The sequence below is a fragment of the Manis pentadactyla genome, chromosome 1, assembly GCF_030020395.1.
Source record: "Manis pentadactyla isolate mManPen7 chromosome 1, mManPen7.hap1, whole genome shotgun sequence".
NCBI lineage: Eukaryota > Metazoa > Chordata > Mammalia > Pholidota > Manidae > Manis > Manis pentadactyla.
The window spans coordinates 216,989,099-217,008,231 of NC_080019.1; the positions used below are offsets into that span (position 1 = coordinate 216,989,099).

Here is a 19,133-nt window from a genome sequence, read left to right on the forward strand (position 1 = left end):
ACCCTTTGGCCCAAGCAGATGAGCCAGGAAAAATCCAATAATGTTTAATTCAACGTACAGCCATCCATCCACCGTGCGGCATCCCACCAGTACTCCTGGGGTTGATGAGCTGGCTGGTGACACTAGGTGCCCGGAGTGACAGAGGCAGCACCAGGCTGGGAGAGAGCCGCGCTCTGCAAGCCTTCGTTCCCCTGGAGTTTCTGCTCCAAAACAGGAGATGCAGATGGTCTGAACTAGAATGGCGATTATCCTAACTATAAAAGCTATTTCTGCTCGCTGTCAGCCACAGACGAAAGCCCTCGCCCCCGCAACAACTGCCCCCCAGGACACAGCGCCTGTGCCTTCCAGGAAATTCAGGATTCTGCCCCTTGTTTACCAGGTCCCATGTCTCCAGCTTCAGGGCTAGTTCATGAAACAGCCGGAGCGCCCCACCTAGACTGGTTCTTCAGTTGTTCATTGAGTCATGAACGCCCAGTGGGGACCCCAAAGGGGGCTCCACAGTTGGATGCATTTGAAAAATGTCAGATTGAACAGAGGTAAAAACAGGTTTCTTTCTTAGAGGACTTCTCAGATTCTGGAATATGTTAATCAGCACAGTAAAGGCCCTAGGAAAGAGGGGTGGATACAGTAGGTAGCAATAGCCAAACCTGTTTGACCTAACAGCTTCTCTTTCACCAAGTACCTGTTACCGTTACCATTTCTCGGGTCTAGAGCTTTCTGGAACACTGCTTTGCAGGAGGAAGGGGTGTTTAAAAACCAGTATAGAACAACACTGTTCTCTGCTGATTGTTGTAACTGTGACAAAGCACAGGATGCCTCGGAGATGCTGTGGGTTGGGCTCCAGACCACTGCAGTAAAGCCAGTAAATCAGAGGGATTTTGGGGCTTCTCAGTGCATAAAAAAGTTATGTTTATAGTCTATTAAGTGTGCAATAACACTGTGTCTAAGAAAACCACATACATGCTTTATTTTAAAAACACTGCTAAAAAATGCTATCATCTGAGCTTAAAGCAAGTTGTAATCACAGATCACCATAACAAATCTAACCAAGTTTTAGAAAATTGCAAGAATTGCCAAAATGGGACACAGAGACAGGAAATGAGCAAATGCTGTTGTAAAAAATGGCACCAATGGACTTGCTCCATGCAGGGGTGCCACAAACCCTCAATTTGTGCATCACAGATTTTTTTTTTTTTTACATTCTAGCAAAGCACAACAGAACCAAGTATGCCTGTAAAGGTCTTTAAAAGGCTATCTAATATCTCAGGAGGTAGTGTGTAGTTGTGTGTAGCCTTGTAAGTCTTCATAGCAATGGTTCTATTTTAGTTTCAAACACCTTTGAGAAGCTGGTGAAAGCTGTGGTCTGTGCCTGGAAAAGCACTCCTGCCTCTAAGGGCTGCCTCATGGTCTCTGGAAGGTCACTGAGCTCCACAGTATCTGCCCAGTTTGGCCCTTTCTACCTTACCTTTTTTGTTGTTACACCTGAATACCACCAGAACCATTGTTTGCTTTCTCTTCCCCTTTAACTCATTTAAACTGAGGTAATTTAATTTAAAGAAAATGCCATATCACTGCCTGAGGCAGAAAATCAGCATCAATGCCACAAATAGAAGGTGCCATCCAGTGGACACAAGGCAGTGTGATTCAACCTGGTGCCTGCCAAGGGCTGGGAGCCTGGGGCCAGTTTTCTCTATTAGCTCTGGCTCTCTTTCTCTTTCTGTAAGGAGACTGGCTAGTAAGAAAGAAGTGTTAAGGCAGCCCCAACCGAGTCTTATCGTCCTAATGGAAGAAACTTTCTCAGAGTGAACTGAGAGCACCTTGCTTTTGGTAGAAAAAGACACTCTAAGACAATTCCCTAGAAAACCTTGTTACTCAAAGTATTGTGCCTGGACTAGTGCAGTATCACCTGGGAGATTACACACATTGCAGATTCTTGACCCCCAGCCCTACAGAATCACGATCTACATTTTAACAAGGTCCTCAGCTGCCTCAGTGCCCATTAAAGTCTGAGGAGCCCAGACCTTGAGGCCAGTGGCCCCGGTGGAGAAGTCTGAGCTTCGGTTTGCTCTCCTCATGAGTCACAGCATCAAGGTGGTTTTGGCTGTGTTTCATTCACTGCAGTGTAAAGATGCTCTTCTAAGCCTCTAATAATACCATCCACACTGTCCATGTAGAGTGAGATCGTATAGGCTAGAAGTGACTAAGTCCCATGTAGACATGCAACACTGTGCTAAGGTTTCTTTCTTCTAGAATCCAAGTACTTAGAAAATTAGCCAAGTGCTTGATATTAAACCTTTGATGCCATGAGGCAATATGTCCCCACTTATTTTCTGTTCTACTCGCCCCAGCTTCTACTGAGAATCTGTTATATTAAATATGTACTGTTTGACACTTGAAATGCAAAATGAGGAAGTCACCACCCTGCCCTTAAGGAGCTCATATCCCTTGAGGTTCATAAGGCATTAGGTTCATTATACATGAGCTTTTTGTCTCCTAGAAAACCAAAATATGGCCATTCTCCATCTCAAGCTCCTTGAATGGTTATCACATAGTCACATGAGTCTGTACTAGACAGGGCAGCTGCTTTCACATTTAACTTCTGTCTAATGCTTAGATGCTACCAGGTTATTTCTGTTAACTAAGCACCATCTCATTAAAGTAAACCTGGTAAGTGTGGATGAACGGCCTGTCCTGAGTCCTCCCCAAGCTCACTGCAGTCAACGACCAGAGTGTCCCGTAGAGACCAGTGTCCATACGCCTCGTATTGCCCTGTTTCGGAGGTCTGTCCTTGGAGGGTAGCCTGGTCAGTCTGAGAAGGCTAAAGCAGACGCAGTTTTCAGGGAGACTGGCACATACCTGTCACCCCTTCTTCCCCACAAGAGTTCTTAGAACCATCAACAGCCTGTCTCCTGAGGCCTACTGCCTGCCTGTTCCCTCTTGTGTGAGTAAGGGGGCCAATCTCCACACACCACTCACCGTCCAAGGCGAGTTAGATTGACGTCCACACCTTTCAGAAAATAGCTGCTTCCATGGTTCCAAGATATATGAGTGTGTGGGAATATTACTGAAGCAAATGCACAGGGAAAAACAGATGTTCTGTCTTTTAAGGCACACAAAATGATCGTATTTAGGTAAGTGTCAAATCCCTGTTATTGTGGAACTGCTTAGAGGTAAAAGGATTCCACCCAAGTATACCCCAGGGTTGAGCAGCCAAATAATTACCCATAAATTTTCAGGTACCAAACACCTGCTCTAGATCTTCCTGTAGGCAATTAAGAAAGAAAATACATGTCTAAAGAAGGATTTTTCTTTAATCTATTGTTTTAATTTCCCAGTTGATTCATCAGTAGCGTTCTATCAAGGCTGAGAAGCTGCCATCCCCTAGGTGGTGTTCTGAGATGTAATTCTGAGGCCAGAAAGGAAAGGAAAGCTATAGTTTGAACTGGGAAACCAAAATGATCTCCAAACCTGGTTTCAGAGCACAGGCCGGTCACAGGGAACGGGGTTGCCCTGGAGGTGCCGCAGGAGGCCCCAGCCAGTGTGCAGATTTTTCTTTAGCCTTTAAGGCAAGGCTCCAGAGCTCCTCCAGGGAACCCTCTCTTAGACTAGGGCTCTCATGGTGTCAGCACCTCACCACTTTCCAATCCTCTGTACTGCCACCTGCCCCTGTCTCAGGCAGGGTCAGTCATCTGTCCAGATGTCACGTCCAGAGAAGCTTGCCTCCCACTCTGAAGCACCCCTACTGCACCTGTACCCTTTCCCACTTACTGTCAGGCTTCTCCACCAGAACACCAGCTCTGCAAGGGCTAGGCTCCTGCCTGGACAGGACCTGGTGTAGAGCAGATGCACCCAATAAACATTTGAATGAAGAAATAAATGCCTTGTCACCCTATCTCAAATCTAATGTTCTTAAAGGAAACCTCAGTCTTCTTAGAGACGTGGCTAACTCCCCCATACTACCATGCGTCAACACAAATACACAAAGCCATCCTGGCCCTTGGAGGAGAGTCACACTTTGGTGGCCAGCCCTCCTAGGGGTGGTGAGCCATCAGTTGGTCCTTGGAACCCCCTCTGATTAAAGCGGCTGATGCTGAAACAGCTTGAACCACCAAGGTAGAATGAGGTGGAATGCCCCCCGCCACCCCATCCTGCCCTAATTCTCATAATAGGGCTCTCATTTCAGTTTCGTCTGAAATGTCAGGCTTAGCTGTGCATGTTTATCCAGCAGTCCATCTAGGCACATAAGCCACAGGACACCAGTGGCAGGGAAGCCGCAGTCCAGATACTGCTAGTACATTATTCATACCCGTCTGATTCACAGTTATCTTTGAAATCTTATCTCCACCCTCACAGACAGACAGCTACTGAGACCCTCTCTGCTTTCAGCCATGTGCTCAGTTGTGTGAGCCTCTGCCTCTAGCTCAGAGTCAGAATGAAATGCTGAGAATTTACAAACCACCCAGTAAGTCTGAGGAATCCTAATTTCTACTGAGCCCCAAAATACTGTGTTCACAAAATTGTGGAATAGCTCAGAAGCTTCAGAGAAGTGAAGTGACTTTCCCAAGGTGAACTGGCTTGTCCGTGGCAGGGCCGGGCTTATTTTTCATTGGTATCTTTATTCTGCCTTGGAGTCTGAAGCTCAGTCATTCCATTTTATTGACTACCTACTGTGCACGGTATATACGGTCAGACGCTGCTTCACTGCACAACCCATTATTCAGCTGCTCTTGCCTTACTTTAATTTTCCTTATCAGCAACCAGGATAAAACCCAAATCCATACAGACCCCAAAACAGTAGCAGCCTGAACAGGGTCTGAGAACATTTTATGGTTCAAAATTTGCTTGACTCTTAGCAACGAGGCTCTTCTGTGTGGTACTGAACCATCCCTTAGAAATTGAGGGATCATAGCTAAGTGATCTGGGTGCCTTCCAGTGGAAACTTTTCTGGCTTTTGTTCAGAGTTCCTAAGAAGGTCCAGACAACACGATATTATAGTCCACACTATCCTGTCAAGCGTCAGTGTCAAGTACATACCTAGAGTAAAGTCCCAAGTACCCTCTGCTTTATTATTTCTTGAAGTGTGCTTTTCCAGCACCTGTCCTTCTCAAAATCAGATCATTTCCAAGGTAGAAAGCTGCTCCCAGGGAACTGCCCTTAAACTAGAATTACTCTCCTATTCTTAAGTCTGTTTTAAAGATCAAATCCTGAAGTTTTGCTCCTTAATCAACTGGCATTGAGGGTGGAAGAGTTTTGACACACTCGGGGAAAATGTTTCAGATCAGAGCCAGCCCTTCCAAGATCCTGCCCCGACGATGTGTGTGTCATGCTAGAGCCAGGCCTGGGCCCCTCATCCACGTCAAGGATGGAATTTGGCCTTTGCCATATTTAAGTCAAGTCCAGCCAACATGAGGCTGACTGCACCCATGACCACCTGTCCTAGGAAGATCGTCAGTGGGCCGTGAAGGCTAGATGCCCAACTGGGCTCTACATGGTTGTGCTTTAGTGAGTGAGCACTGCAATCCCAGAATTTCAGTAACTGGAAACAGACCTGGAAATGAGCGCCACTTCTCTTGCAGGCAAAAATGCCATAAAGTATGACCATCCTGTATTAGATGTGATATAATTCCAAGCAGTATTGATGGGGAGTCAGTTATTAATTGGCTGACCACATGTGGGTTACTGGCAGCATACAAGTGTTTAAGGAAAGCATAAGACATAGTCCTTGATTCTGTTATCGGTGAGTCAGAGGAAAACATTTTAAAGTGATACGTCTTAGGATGTCTTCCATTCCAGCCTGATGTTTTGTTCTAAGAAACCTCTCTCCCTGGCTATAAAAGATTTGTTGGAAGACACTGGCAGAATCAGAAAAGGAAAAGTACAGGATTAAAAGTCACCCCACCTGTAGCACCATGATCTCATATCCACATTTATAGCTTCATAGTTCCCCAAATATCTGTCAATCAAAAACATAGAGGAAAGATGCTTTTCAAGTAGTTTTTTTTCAAAATCATATACTAAATCCTTCAGATATCAGACCACCTATATTTTTGGTCCCAGTACCTAGCAGACCTTAGCCATCACATTCCATATGAGTCTCCCTTTTCCTACTTGAATATCCTGAGTACATTATGCGGTTTTTTTCCAAGACATGATTTCTAGACTTTTCACTTTCCTGAGCTCTCAAACGGACTCCTCAGCTCTAGATGCGTGTTACACAGTCATTCGTGGCTCTCACACGATGCACAGTGAGAAGCCACAAGGGCTTAGTCCACAGCCAGTCAGTTTACTCTGCAGGGCATCCCTGGGCAGCGTGTGATTCTACTACGTAGCTCACCCCTGTACAGCTTGCCGCTCAAGCTTGGCGGTACTGACCCCATCTGCACCCTGGACTGTGAGGCATGTCTGCTAACCTTGCCCGTCTCCAACTTCTAGAAATGTCTCTGGACTCTCCTCTCAATTTCTGCATGTATTCCTGCATGTGAAGCACACTTTGAATAGTCCTGGAAAAAAGCCCAGTGGAACGGTGATAGCTCTGGTCCTTAAGAGAGATTCACCTTAGCAGCCAGTTATTTAGAAAAAGCAGGAACTTATATTATCATTTTTAATTCTGCTTAAAGTAGTATCACAACAGTCCTTGCCTTTCTCTTTTTTCTTCCCACAACCTTCCTGTTCTCTTTTGTCTGTCTCTGTGCTGTGTTTGCACTAGTCCAGAACCAGCAGGCTTCCTCCACAACAGCCCGGGGCTCTGTGGCACCACTCAGGCTGCCACTGTGCAGTTGGGCCAAAACAAAGGAAGTCTGTCCTTTCCATTACACCTCAGTGATAGGGACATGGGGACACGTCTGTGATAACATCTCCCTGGTTTCCAAATTGCTTATTCTTCAGTGTTGGGAAAGAATCTGTCCTCCAGGTTAAAGATGATCCTTAAACTCCTGCTCCCTCTGTTGCTTTGCTTTAACCATATTTCTCAAAACACGAGGAAAGAAATTTCCGTGCAAATCAACTAAATTAGCAGAAATTAATGGCATTTCATTTACTGAAAATCTGCCATATTGCTAAAGCTATAATGAGGAAGTCATTGAATTAATTAACATAGCAATATTGAGAAAATACATAAAGGTATCTTACTGGGTAGGGAGCAGGGGAGGGTGAAATACAGCCACTCCACTCCAAACAAGTTCTGTGGCTTCAGGCGGGTAACCACGCCTGCGCACAGTCGGTCCCCCTTCGTGGGGACATACCCTGGGTCCCGCCCCGTGCTGAGAGCTCCGGGTCTCTCAGCCCAGCGGTGACTCCTCCTGCTGTCTCGGGCAAGGTGATGACATTCACCGCTAAGGAAATGGGCTTCCCTATCCTCCCTGATGGGGCTGCTAGGAAGAGGTAACTGGGATCTGAACACAGGTGTGCCTGGGTCCATCCCCCAAACTCTCACCTGCGCATTACACGCCCTACATCAGCCAGAAAGACTGCTGAAAATAGCCAATCAGATCGTGGCCGGCCTCACCTGAAAGAAACTTCTCCGTGGGTTCCCACGATGTTGACATAAGAGCTGAACTCCTCATGCCGGCCTGTGCCGCCCTACCTAGTCTGGCCCCATTGCCTGGCCATGCTCCGCCCACCCCCTCTTCCTTGGCATTACTGGCCCAGGGCCTTTGCAGCTGCTTTTCTGCTGCCTGGAAAGTGTCCGTGGTGTGGGGTACCCTGTCTTTCACCGGGAAGGGATCAGGAAGGAAGTGCCTGCTATGTAACCACTTGGAGCTTCACCACAAAAATTGTGGCATCGCCACCATTCTCCAAGAAGAGCCTGGAGAGAGAAAATAGCCCCCAGAGACAATGGCTCACAGACGCCTTTCCTGAGCCCCCCACCCTCCTGGTTGGCAAGCAGATAACCCTGAAAACCAGACCTAGAACTTACCAGGCAGCTCCTCAGACAGGCCTGCGGCCCAGGGCTGCAGAACCCCGTGTGGGGAGTCGGCAGAGGACCAGAGTCAGCATGGCCTGTTAATACTTTCAGAGACCCCAGAACTCCCTCCCCAGGCTCCAGCAATCCCGGAGCTCTGACTTCACTCTGAAGCTCAGACTAATTGGCACACACAGTGGCGTTCCCTCTGCTCATGTGTCTCACATTTGGGCTCGCTTTGCTTTTATCTTATTTAATTTGCACTAATAGCAGCTGAAACTAATTTCTTGACTGTAAATATCACAGCTGTTGTGGAAAGCATTAATTGCACACTATCACGTTACCCTCCTTTCTTGGATCAATTTATGTATAATCTGTTTGCAAGTTCTATGACTGTGAATATTAAGGGGACGCCACGGGAAATAATCTAACCGAAAGCACTGGAAACATTTGTACTGAAATGGCTGGATGGCTCCGGGTATGGAGATATTCTGGTTTGTGGCAGACATTGAAAGAATGCTTTCAAAAAGCTCTACTTCAGAAAAGGTCTTGACGCTGAGTGAAATATAGGTAATTTTTCTTTGGGGGATCAATAAAATAACTATTTTCAAAATGACTTTATATTGACTGAAAGGTCAGAAATGCCCTGGGCATTGATCCCATGTCCATAATCACTTTTTGTTCAGTAACTTAACTGCTCTACACAGCCACATGCGAAGAAATCTAGTTCATCATTTAAACAAAATATTTTTAAAGCAGAGGACGTGCCTGCTGGCACCTCACCGGGAGCACCCTTTCTTTGTGTAGGAGGTGGACCTCTACAGAATGAACAGCCAGGACAAGCTGGGCCTCACCGTGTGCTACCGGACAGACGACGAGGAGGACATCGGGATCTACATAAGTGAGGTGGGTGTGCGGGCAGCTCTCCTCCCAGTATCCAAGCCCCAAAGAGCCTTTTTTATGTGTTAACTGACCTTAACTCTGGCTCAGTGAGAAATCTCTGGAAAGACACAGACAATGTCTTTGTCCCCTTCATCGCCCGCCATGGACTTACATCTTTACGTGGGGGTTAAGTTCCAATGTCTGCACATGAGGCACAATTACGCTCGAGGAGCCTGCAAATCGGCCATAAAATGGAGCCTTTTACATGGTTGTGTGTGTTCAACCCAGAGGGCAGTGCAGATTCACATTTCCCATCTCATGTTCATTGAATGGGATGGTGAACCATTTACACTTTTAAAAGTGTTTCTTTATCTTTTTTTTTCTTTTGGTGGACTGTATATTGTTGAATTCACACAAGTTAAATGCAGCTTCAAAGTACAGAGACAGAAGCTGTCTGTATCTTCCTAGAGAAGACATGCAAAGCAACCAAGTACAGTGTGACTCCATTACCCGGTGTCCCCATCTTTGCGAGCACAGAAACCCACTTTTGTCAGGAAATAAAATCTGTGTCTCTGCTAGGCTTCCTAATTATCCCTTTGTGTGTACTTGGTTCACTAGCTTAAGTTGGCCCTTGATTACTCCATTTAGGGGCCTCTTTCCCACACTCCATCTCACTTACTTTAATTACATTTCATTTGTAAAGTTGCTTTCCAAAATTGAACATAAGCCTTTGGTAAAATAATCAAGAAGTTTCTGGTCAACAATACTGAAGGATGGGGACCCTTTAACCTGTCCTGCATCACACTTCTGAATGCCACCTCTGCACACACAAGTTGTGGGGCCCTTCCAGCCCCAAGGTCAGTGGGGCCTGTGCACACCGCAGGGTACATGGCAGGGTTCCCATGAGGGGTAAGGGTGCACCCTCTTAGAGGCTTGGAAACAGATCCATCCAGGCTTCTATCCTTATGTGGCACTAAGTATTGTTTACTTCTATGCAAGATGAAAACACAGGGATGAACGTGACTGTATATCAGAGACAGCCTTTGAAAAGTGCTACATCTGATGTCTGTGTATGTCTTAGTTACCACCTGATGCTGAGATGTCCGCTGTGTGTTTCAGATCGACCCTAACAGCATCGCCGCCAAGGACGGGCGCATCCGAGAAGGAGACCGCATTATCCAGGTAGGTCAGCTTCTGACCTGTGGCCTCGGCCTCAGCCTGCCACCACTGAGCATGCTGGTTCTGAGAGTAGCTTTTGGGTTAAAAACGCAACACTTAAAGAATACAGGTATTGAGGCCAGACAATAGCCCAGGCTCTGGAAAACAACAGGGAATGGGGAGGACTGAGACACAGTGGGGAGAGGGCCCCCCATCTTTAGAGGGCAGCTGCCTCCGCATCTTACAGAGTACGAGCCAGCTCACCTCACTGCCTTTCTTCTCGGTGGGCCAAAGCAGACTGAACATGCGCACCTTGTGAGCCAGAATAACGGTCACATTTCTCTGGGGACTCATTTTGGACCAAGTGTTCCAAGTTTAATCATGTCCTTAAAGTGCGAACGTCTTTGAGAAGTCTTTCAGATTAAATGACTCACGTCTCACCATTACACGGAAGGGCAGGTTCTCCACCTAGAGCCCTGCTGGTCTCTGCAGTCAGAATGGGGCAGTTTGTCTCTCTGCTCCAGTCTTTTGTAATCTCACAGAAATGGAGATCCCGGTTTCCCTGAGTCCCACAGGCCTGGCTTCTGCCTCTCCTCATCTGTATCCTCCTGCGTCTGATTCACTGCTTTCCTGTCTGCCATCACATACCCCCCAGGAGTAGTTGCCATTTGCTGTTTCCACTGCTTATTCCACATCCCCCCAGACTTGAACCCACACCTCCGTTGCTCAGGGTCCCTCGTCTGGCCTAACTCTCATCCTGGAGCATCTGGGCCCTCAGCTGCACTGCCTGCCTTGGTTGTCCTAGTTTTCTGCTGGCATTTGCTCTGGGGCATGGACATCCTGGGTTCTTGACATGGCCTCAGCCCTCTGTCCCCTTGGTACCCAGCATCCACTGCTCCAGCCAGTAAAGTCACCCCCTTCTCTGCCTGTTGGTTCACTGGCAGAAGGAGTTGGTGGAAGGCTCACCTTCCAGCCCAGTGGAACCATCCCTGCATCCCCTGGAGGAAGCATTTAGAACTCAGACCAGCCGAGCTCCAAGCCACCTGCACAGGAAGCACAAGTACTGCGAGAGGGTTATCACATGTGACCCTGACCTGCCTGAAGACGTTACAGGGCCAGGCAGGGCACACCCACCACCTCGGGCCATTCCATTTCCTTCTCTGCCCTCGGCATCCATCACGTTCACAGGAGACATATGGCTTGCTTTCCTCTCCCGGCATCTGAAATAGCTGTAAGAATGCTCTAGGATATTCTGGTATGATGTCTGCTCAGAGGCCTTAGATGTTCCCTCTGCACACACTGTGCTTCTCAGGCTGCCTTCTAGAGTCCCAGCCTCTCTGGCCACCCCGCCTCCACATGCTGCCTGTACCCTGTGGAGGCTTCTGCACACACCAGCCACCCTGGAGCAGTCTAGCAAGGCCTTTCCTTCTGGAAGTCAGCATTCTTTCCAAGTTACATCGAAGTTCTGTGTTCCAGATATGGGTGGGTGAGAGATGCAGGCCTGAAACAGTCCTGTTTGATTTTGCATGATCTAATTATGCTATTGCCCACCCTTCCCCCCACCTTTTTTTTTTTTTAAGATAAATGGGATAGAGGTACAGAACCGTGAAGAGGCTGTGGCTCTCCTAACCAGTGAAGAAAACAAGAACTTCTCCTTGCTGATTGCAAGGCCTGAACTCCAGGTGAGTCGGCTTCCTGTGCAGGAAGCTGGGTCTGAATTTTTAAAATCAAAAACCCAAGTCCCCACCTTGCAAAACACCACACAAGTATTCGAACTGAACGTGAAGGCACCTTGTACTATGCAAAGGTCATCTACCTTGCTGTGACTTAGACTCTGGTATTTTAACCACTTATGAACATCCACCTGGCATTTACACTGTAGGCCCTGCAGGTTCCTTAACACAGGGACATAACAGAGAACAAGAGAAGGAAGCGTCATGGGATGGAGACACTGCCAGCACTGCCAGCACTGCCACCAGCCAGGTTGACTGACTGCCCAGCCTGACAGCTGCCCTAGCCTAGGTCTGTGTGCCCCTCACTTACAGTTGCAGAGTGGAGACGTACAGCACGGCAACTGTAGGTAACAGTGTACTGAGTCGGGCAATTTGCTGAGAGTAAACTTCAGGCCTTCTCATCACTGGAAAAATGATAACTCCACAGGATGATGATATGTTAATTAGCTTGACTGTAGTAATCATGTCACTGTGTATACCAAGTCACATCTCAACCGTAACACCGGTTTTATTTTAATTTTCCTTAAAGGCTCAAATAATGTGTTTGGCCCTGGGGGGCCATGGAGCCTCGGGTGGAGGTGCTAGAACCGGCAGTTACAGCACAAACAGCGCCACAGGACAGAGAAACAAGTGGGTGTGGCCGGGCTCCAATTAATCTTTATACACACCAGGCCACAGCTGGACCCTGGGCTGTAGGTTTCAGATCCCTGAATGGTCTGCTCTTTTACAAGCAAGGAAGAGTCTTATAAAAGTGAGAGGCCTTGCCCAAGAAAAACGGCAAGTCAGTAGACCAACTTTTGGTCAAAAAGAACTCTTTGCACCCTGAAAGTAGTTTCTCCTTAGGGCCTGGTAAGCCTGGGTGTGGCCTGGGAGGCAGGGCTAGCTCTACCTGGCCGGCTCCCCGCACAGGTGGCCTGCATCGCTGAGCTGAGGAGGATGAAAGAGCTCCCTCTGCAAAAATAAAAATTTATTCGGGAGGCCTCCCTAGATATGGGGTGGGGTGGGGTGCAGTCCCTTTCATGTGAGGATGGTGTGCTTTCCTGGCGTGTGGCAAAACAACAACCCTGGAGGGAGTCAGAGGAATATTATTCCCCAGAGTAATGCCCCTTTGCTGAAGATAAAAATGAGTAAAATAAAAGCCAAAGGAAACTGAGGCATATGTGACTGCTGCTTCTCTCCAGCTGGACGAGGGTTGGATGGACGATGACAGAAACGACTTTCTGGAGGACCTGCACATAGACATGCTTGAGGAGCAGCACCACCAGGCCATGCAGTTCACAGCCAGTGTGCTCCAGCAGGTACCGGCCGGCCCCTGACCCCCAAGCTGGGGGACGATCTGCCCCCACCCCCACCCCCTACAGCTCCTTCATGATACTCAAGACTGTCAGAACCCCACCCGCAGGAAGGCGGCAAAGACTCCAGGGCTTTCCGACTAGAGCAGTAGTGATGGGCAAGCCACTAGCCTCCTGGGATGAGAGGGCCATGGGGCTTCCGAGGCGGGTGGTGATGCCGAGGAATAGCTGAGCTTCTGACACTTGTTTGGAGGGCACAGAAATCAAGTCGTGTTTCTAAAAGTAAAGCAACTTCCTGTTGAACCTGAGTTGCTTGAGTCCTCACTGTCCTTTCTATGTCCCCACCCTTGCCAGACTCATAATAACTCACTAAGGAGCACTTCAGGAGCTAAGTAAGGCCTGTATGCTTTCCCCATGCACTAGGTCACTGAACAGCTACAATCATTCACTGGGGTAAAGGTGACTTCTCTCCTCATTTTAGAGGTGGGAAAACTAGATGAGGAGGAGTGTCTGTGGTTAGTTACAGGATGGTGGTCTGGGGAATTCGCAGGCCTCAGGCCCTTGTCCCAGAGGAAGGGCACCCCCCCAGTCACCGCGCCTGAGGCCTCCCTCACCATATCAGTTTGCTGTTTTCTGTTGTGTAGAAGAAGCACGAAGAAGATGGTGGGACCACAGATACAGCCACCATCCTGTCCAACCAGCACGAGAAGGACAGCGGCGTGGGGCGGACAGACGAGAGCACGCGCAACGACGAGAGCTCGGAGCAGGAGAACAACGGGGACGACGCCACCGCGTCCTCCACCCCGCTGGCCGCGCAGAGGAAGCTCACGTGCAGCCGGGACACCCTGGGCAGCGGCGACCTGCCTTTCAGCAACGAGTCCTTCATCTCCGCCGACTGTGCGGACGCCGACGACCTGGGCATCCCCGTGGACGAGTGTGAACGCTTCCGCGAGCTCCTGGAGCTCAAGTGCCAGGTGAGGAGCGCCGGCGCCTACAGCCTGTACTACCCCAGCAGCCCCCTGGACGCCAGCAAGAGCGACCCCGAGAGCGTGGACAAGGAGCTGGAGCTGCTGAACGAGGAGCTGCGCAGCATCGAGCTGGAGTGCCTGAGCATCGTGCGCGCGCACAAGATGCAGCAGCTCAAGGAGCAGTGCCGCGAGTCCTGGATGCTGCACGACAGCGGCTTCCGCAACTACAACACCAGCGTGGGCGTCCGCAGGCACGAGCTCTCGGACATCACCGAGCTCCCGGAGAAGTCCGACAAGGACAGCTCCAGCGCCTACAACACCGGGGAGAGCTGCCGGAGCACGCCGCTCACCTTGGAGACGTCCCCCGACAACTCCTTGAGGAGAGCGGCGGACAATGTCAGCTGCCCGGCCGGTGAAGGGGCCGTGGGGACCTCAGAAGCCTACAGACCAACCTCCATCACCGAAGATCCCGAGCTGGGCACCCCCAGCTGCAGCCCTTCCCAAGAGCTCGACCCCAGCCAGGCCGTGGAGGGCAAGGAGAGGAAAGCCAGCGACAGCAGCGGGAGCCCCAGCCCGAAGCTGGGCGGCCCCTACCTGTCGCCCTTCCCGCACTCCCCGTACAAACACGCCCACATCCCGGCGCACGCGCAGCACTACCAGAGCTACATGCAGCTGATCCAGCAGAAGTCGGCCGTGGAGTACGCGCAGAGCCAGATGAGCCTGGTGAGCATGTGCAAGGACCTCAACTCCGCCAACCAGTCAGAGCCGAGAATGGAGTGGAAGGTGAAGATCCGAAGCGACGGGACGCGCTACATCACCAAGAGGCCCGTACGTGACCGGCTGCTGCGGGAGCGCGCGCTCAAGATCCGCGAGGAGCGCAGCGGCATGACCACCGACGACGATGCGGTGAGCGAGCTGAAGATGGGGCGCTACTGGAGCAAAGAGGAGAGGAAGCAGCACGTGGTCAAGGCCAAGGAGCAGCGGCGGCGGCGCGAGTTCATGATGCAGAGCAGGCTGGAGTGCCTGAAGGAGCAGCAAGGGGCCGACGACAGGAGGGAGATGAACATCCTCGAACTCAGCCACAAAAAGATGATGAAGAAGAGGAATAAGAAGATATTTGATAACTGGATGACAATCCAAGAACTCTTAACCCACGGCACGAAGTCACCCGACGGCACTAGAGTATACAACTCCTTCTTATCCGTGACTACTGTATAATTTCCACTTCTGCATTGTGTACATAAAAGAACACTACCATTGGGGTAGAAATTCCTGCCTCGTTCAATGCGGCACGTTTTGTATATAAGATAAATAAAATCATCCTGTTTATAGTGAAAATTGGTGGACTTTACAACTCTTAAGTGTCAGAGGTCTATTTTAAGTGCAGAAAAACCACCCTTAACTGTCTTGGAAGGCATATTAACAAACAAAGCTTTTTTCAAATAGCAATTGTACTTTTTTACTTACCTTTTACATAAAGTGTTTTAAATTTCAGAAAGATCTTTTATTAAGCATACTTTCACAGAATAATTTAACTATATTCATATAAAGAAGTTAAACACACTTTTTTTTCCTGCCAAAAACACAAATACAACTGCCAGTATGTATTTTTAATGGAACCGTATTTTATAATGTTACTTTGCTAAATGTGTTTCATATGAGTGACCATTAATATATTATTTAGGTCAAAGCTTCAACTCAAAAACCACCAAACTCTGATTAACTACTTAACACACATAATCAAACCAGCAGTGTTTACAGCTGGGAGGCTCAGTTAAACATTTTTCGGGTTAAAGTTCCCAAGAGGGTGTAAAGGTTTCAACAGAAAGCAAAATATCGTGCAGCTTTATGGAAGTTTAAAGCATGTTTGCAAATATTGCAGCCTGTTGGAAGAATGTGCATGTGCAGGAAAGTTGTGGACGGAGACGGTTTGTGGACTTTTAAGCGCTCATTGTAGTAAACCTTTGCTTTGTAGATTGGAAGGGACAGACTTTTACAAGCAAGTTCACGAAATCATGATTAGGTACAAACATTAAGTAAAATGAAGTTAAAATAAATTATTTTCTATTTGATATATTCTGAAGTGATTCCTCATTTTGCAGTGGTGCTTATAAAATAAAGGCCTTTTGCAGTGTTTATTTTTTTCTTTCATTGCATTACGTCCTACCTTGGAAGAATTTGAGTCTTTCAGATGATCCAGTACCTTCATTTTGCCTGGAACCCAGAGAGAGGGAAGAAACAAAAGTGTGTCAAGAAAGAATACGGAATCCAACTCACCATGTTGTCCGTATTCCAGGTGCTGTGTTGCAGATGGCATCAGTGCAGCCCAAAATCCTATAATATAAACAAGAATAACTGTGAGCCACTTTATCAGTCAGGGTCATGCTTACAATACAATGTCTGTGGCTGGTTGGACCACTGCTGCCTGTGGTGACTCTGGGTGGGCTGTACTGTGTGGAATGACAGACAGTAAAGGGGGCCTTTCTTCCCTTCCTCCCCTCCTTTCCCTTTTTTGCAAACCCAGCACCTACTCCCACAGCGACCATCAGCACCTCGATAGGGGAGAAGCAGACGTCAAGTGCACAGTGAAGAAGAGTCAAGTTAGATACATTTATGTGCCCCCAACCAAAAAATTACAACATTTTACCAGTGGATGCCCTGGGGTGAGCATTAGCCAGGAGACGTGACTCGGCCATTTCTTCTTGACTCTGAGCTCCCAAGTGCCTCATGGTGCGAGCATTTCCAAGCCAGTGGGCAAGTGGAGGGCTTCTCCTAGGAAACGGTGACAAGAGACCATTTACAACTTCTGTTCTCACATCAGATCCTAGCTGCTATGTCAGCAGGATGCCCACTGCAGCCGACGGGCCTTTCTACCACCTGGGCTGCTGGTGCTGTATTTCCCTCCCCATTTAAAATTTTAACTGGAGCTATGTATTCTTCCAAATGAAAGTATACATATGACAAATAATAAGTTGCATATAATTTTGGAGGTTTTACATGCCCCATAAGTCCATTCTTGGACCTTCTCTAAAGGTGCAGAAGTCCCAAGTGTAGACCCACTAAATTTAACAATTCTGTGGATTTATTTCTCAAGCTATTGCTTTATTTGCATCTTACAGCATGTCTGATTTTAATGCCCATTTTTAACGTCAAGGAATACTCTTTTTTCCTATTGAGGGCACATTGTTTAAGGCAATTGAAGTTGAAAAAACCAACAGCCCCTGTGCTCTTCCAGTCACTGTACTAGTAGGTGTTTCTCTCAAAGCTAAATAAATTGTAAAACTATGAGGACACGTTCCTGATACTACACAGCAGCCACTCCAACTGGCTGGATGACTCAAGGTCGAACAATTTCAAAAATACAAAGGGAAGGAAATGAAATGGATTGATCATCTAGTGCTATGCTGTCCAATACAGTGGCCACCAGCCACATCTGGCCATTAAGCACCTAAAATAAGGTTAATCTAAATTGCAATGTTCTGAGAAAATGGATTTCAAAGACTTAGTATCCCAAAAAAAGATGTAAAACATTTAAATAATTTTTATGCATGTTGAAATAATATTTTGCATTGGTAGGGTTAAATAAAATACAGTTGACCCTTGCATAACACAGGTTTGAACTGCATGGGTCCACTTAAACGCAGGGTGTTTTCAATAAATATACTGAAAACATCTCTGGAAATTTGTGGCAATTTGAAATTTTTTTCTTTACCTTACTGTATTGTAAGATTACAGTGTATAATACAGATAACATACAAAATACGTGTTAATCAACTGTTAATGTTATCCATGAGGCTTCCAGTCAACAGTAGGCTATTAAGCTTTCAGGGCACCAAAAGTTATATAAACAGACTTCTAACTTCAAGAGGTCACCACCCCTACCTCCTGAGTTCTTCAAGGGTCAACTGCAGTTACAAATAATTTCACCTTTTTCCTTTTTAATGTGGGTGCTAGAAAATTTTTTAATTACATTTCTATCAATAGCACCAATACATGGATTATCAGGACATATGTGCAAAATGCTCAACCTCTTGTCGCCAAATCCACGGGCAGTTCTGTGAGACAGATGGCCCTATCCACAGTTTACAGTCAGATGAGGAACTCTGCCCGGAGAAGCACAGGGACTGAATTTCAGTTTGCATCCACCTGATGCCAGACCTTCTCCCTCTCACCACTGTGCCTCCAACTCCTCAAGAAGTTACCTGGAAGTCTGCTCAGGTTATGATACCATTTGTAACACAGGATTCCAATTTAAAAAACTGCTTCCAAGCAACAGGCATTTCATTCAGTTCCCTTGGAATTAATACAGAGTATTCTCTTGGCAAGAACATACAATGGTGCACATAAATACAGGGATTGGGGACACAAACTAAGCTTTTCGTCATTGGTACGAAAACAGGATCCCAAATAGCAAGAATCACAAATGTGATGAGGTAGGACTACCCACTGCCACGGGAATACTAGGTGGAGAACTGGTAAGGATTATAAACTGCAGTAAGAAAATTAAACAATTCTCTGCTTGCAGCCTTGGGAGTAGGGAACAGGTTACTACCCAAACCCAAGGAAGTAAACACAGTCCTGCCACAAGCACCCTTCCTCATTGTTCCATGAGTTAGGATTTCTGTGGCTCATCCACTAATTAAAAAGAACTAAAACCGAGATAAGATGCAAGAATTCTCATGGCAAATGCTCTATGTAGTCTTCAATTCTGATTAAATGTGAATTCCCAAAAGCAGTTAGAAAACAAAGTGTGGTTCTTTGGGTTTCATTAAGTTGGGCCTTTCTGCTTAAATGATCCATTTGTCTTCAGCTCCAGTTTCAACTAATCCTGAAGGGGCATGGCACACGCGGACGTGTGGTTTGCCTGTAACGTGGTTTTGCCTTTCCATGGCGGAACACTGATCTCAGCGCTCTCAGCATCTTTTTAAAATGTAAAATGAGGAACTAATGACCCTTACTTCAGTGGGGCTCTTGCAAAAGTAGACTTCCCAAGTGAGTAAGTCTTGTCAAAAATCCTCAAAAGCCAAAAGAAACTCCCTGGGCCTCAGAGTCTCAAAAAGTTTATTAGGATTAAGGTGAAACATATATTTAGTCGTCTTCTCAGCTGCCACCCCAGACATGATGGGTTTAGTTTAGTAGTTTCAGGAATCATTAACCACCTCTGTTCTGTAGGAATTATCAGAAGCCAGCATAGACTTGT

General features: G+C 47.4%; 1 protein-coding gene across 2 annotated transcripts in view; it reads left to right on the forward strand.

Moving 5' to 3' along the window:
• PDZRN3 (PDZ domain containing ring finger 3) overlaps window positions 1-16,069 on the forward strand; it is a 219,792-nt gene extending 203,723 nt beyond the window's left edge. For both annotated transcript variants that reach the window (XM_036878020.2, XM_057507287.1), the window contains 5 exons: window positions 8,708-8,806; window positions 9,902-9,964; window positions 11,521-11,622; window positions 12,855-12,971; window positions 13,610-16,069. In XM_036878020.2, the coding sequence (XP_036733915.2) occupies window positions 8,708-8,806; window positions 9,902-9,964; window positions 11,521-11,622; window positions 12,855-12,971; window positions 13,610-15,151 (1,923 nt within the window). In that variant the 3' untranslated portion in view covers window positions 15,152-16,069. The remainder of the gene's footprint in view (window positions 1-8,707; window positions 8,807-9,901; window positions 9,965-11,520; window positions 11,623-12,854; window positions 12,972-13,609) is intronic.
• The last annotated feature ends 3,064 nt before the right edge of the window (window positions 16,070-19,133 follow it).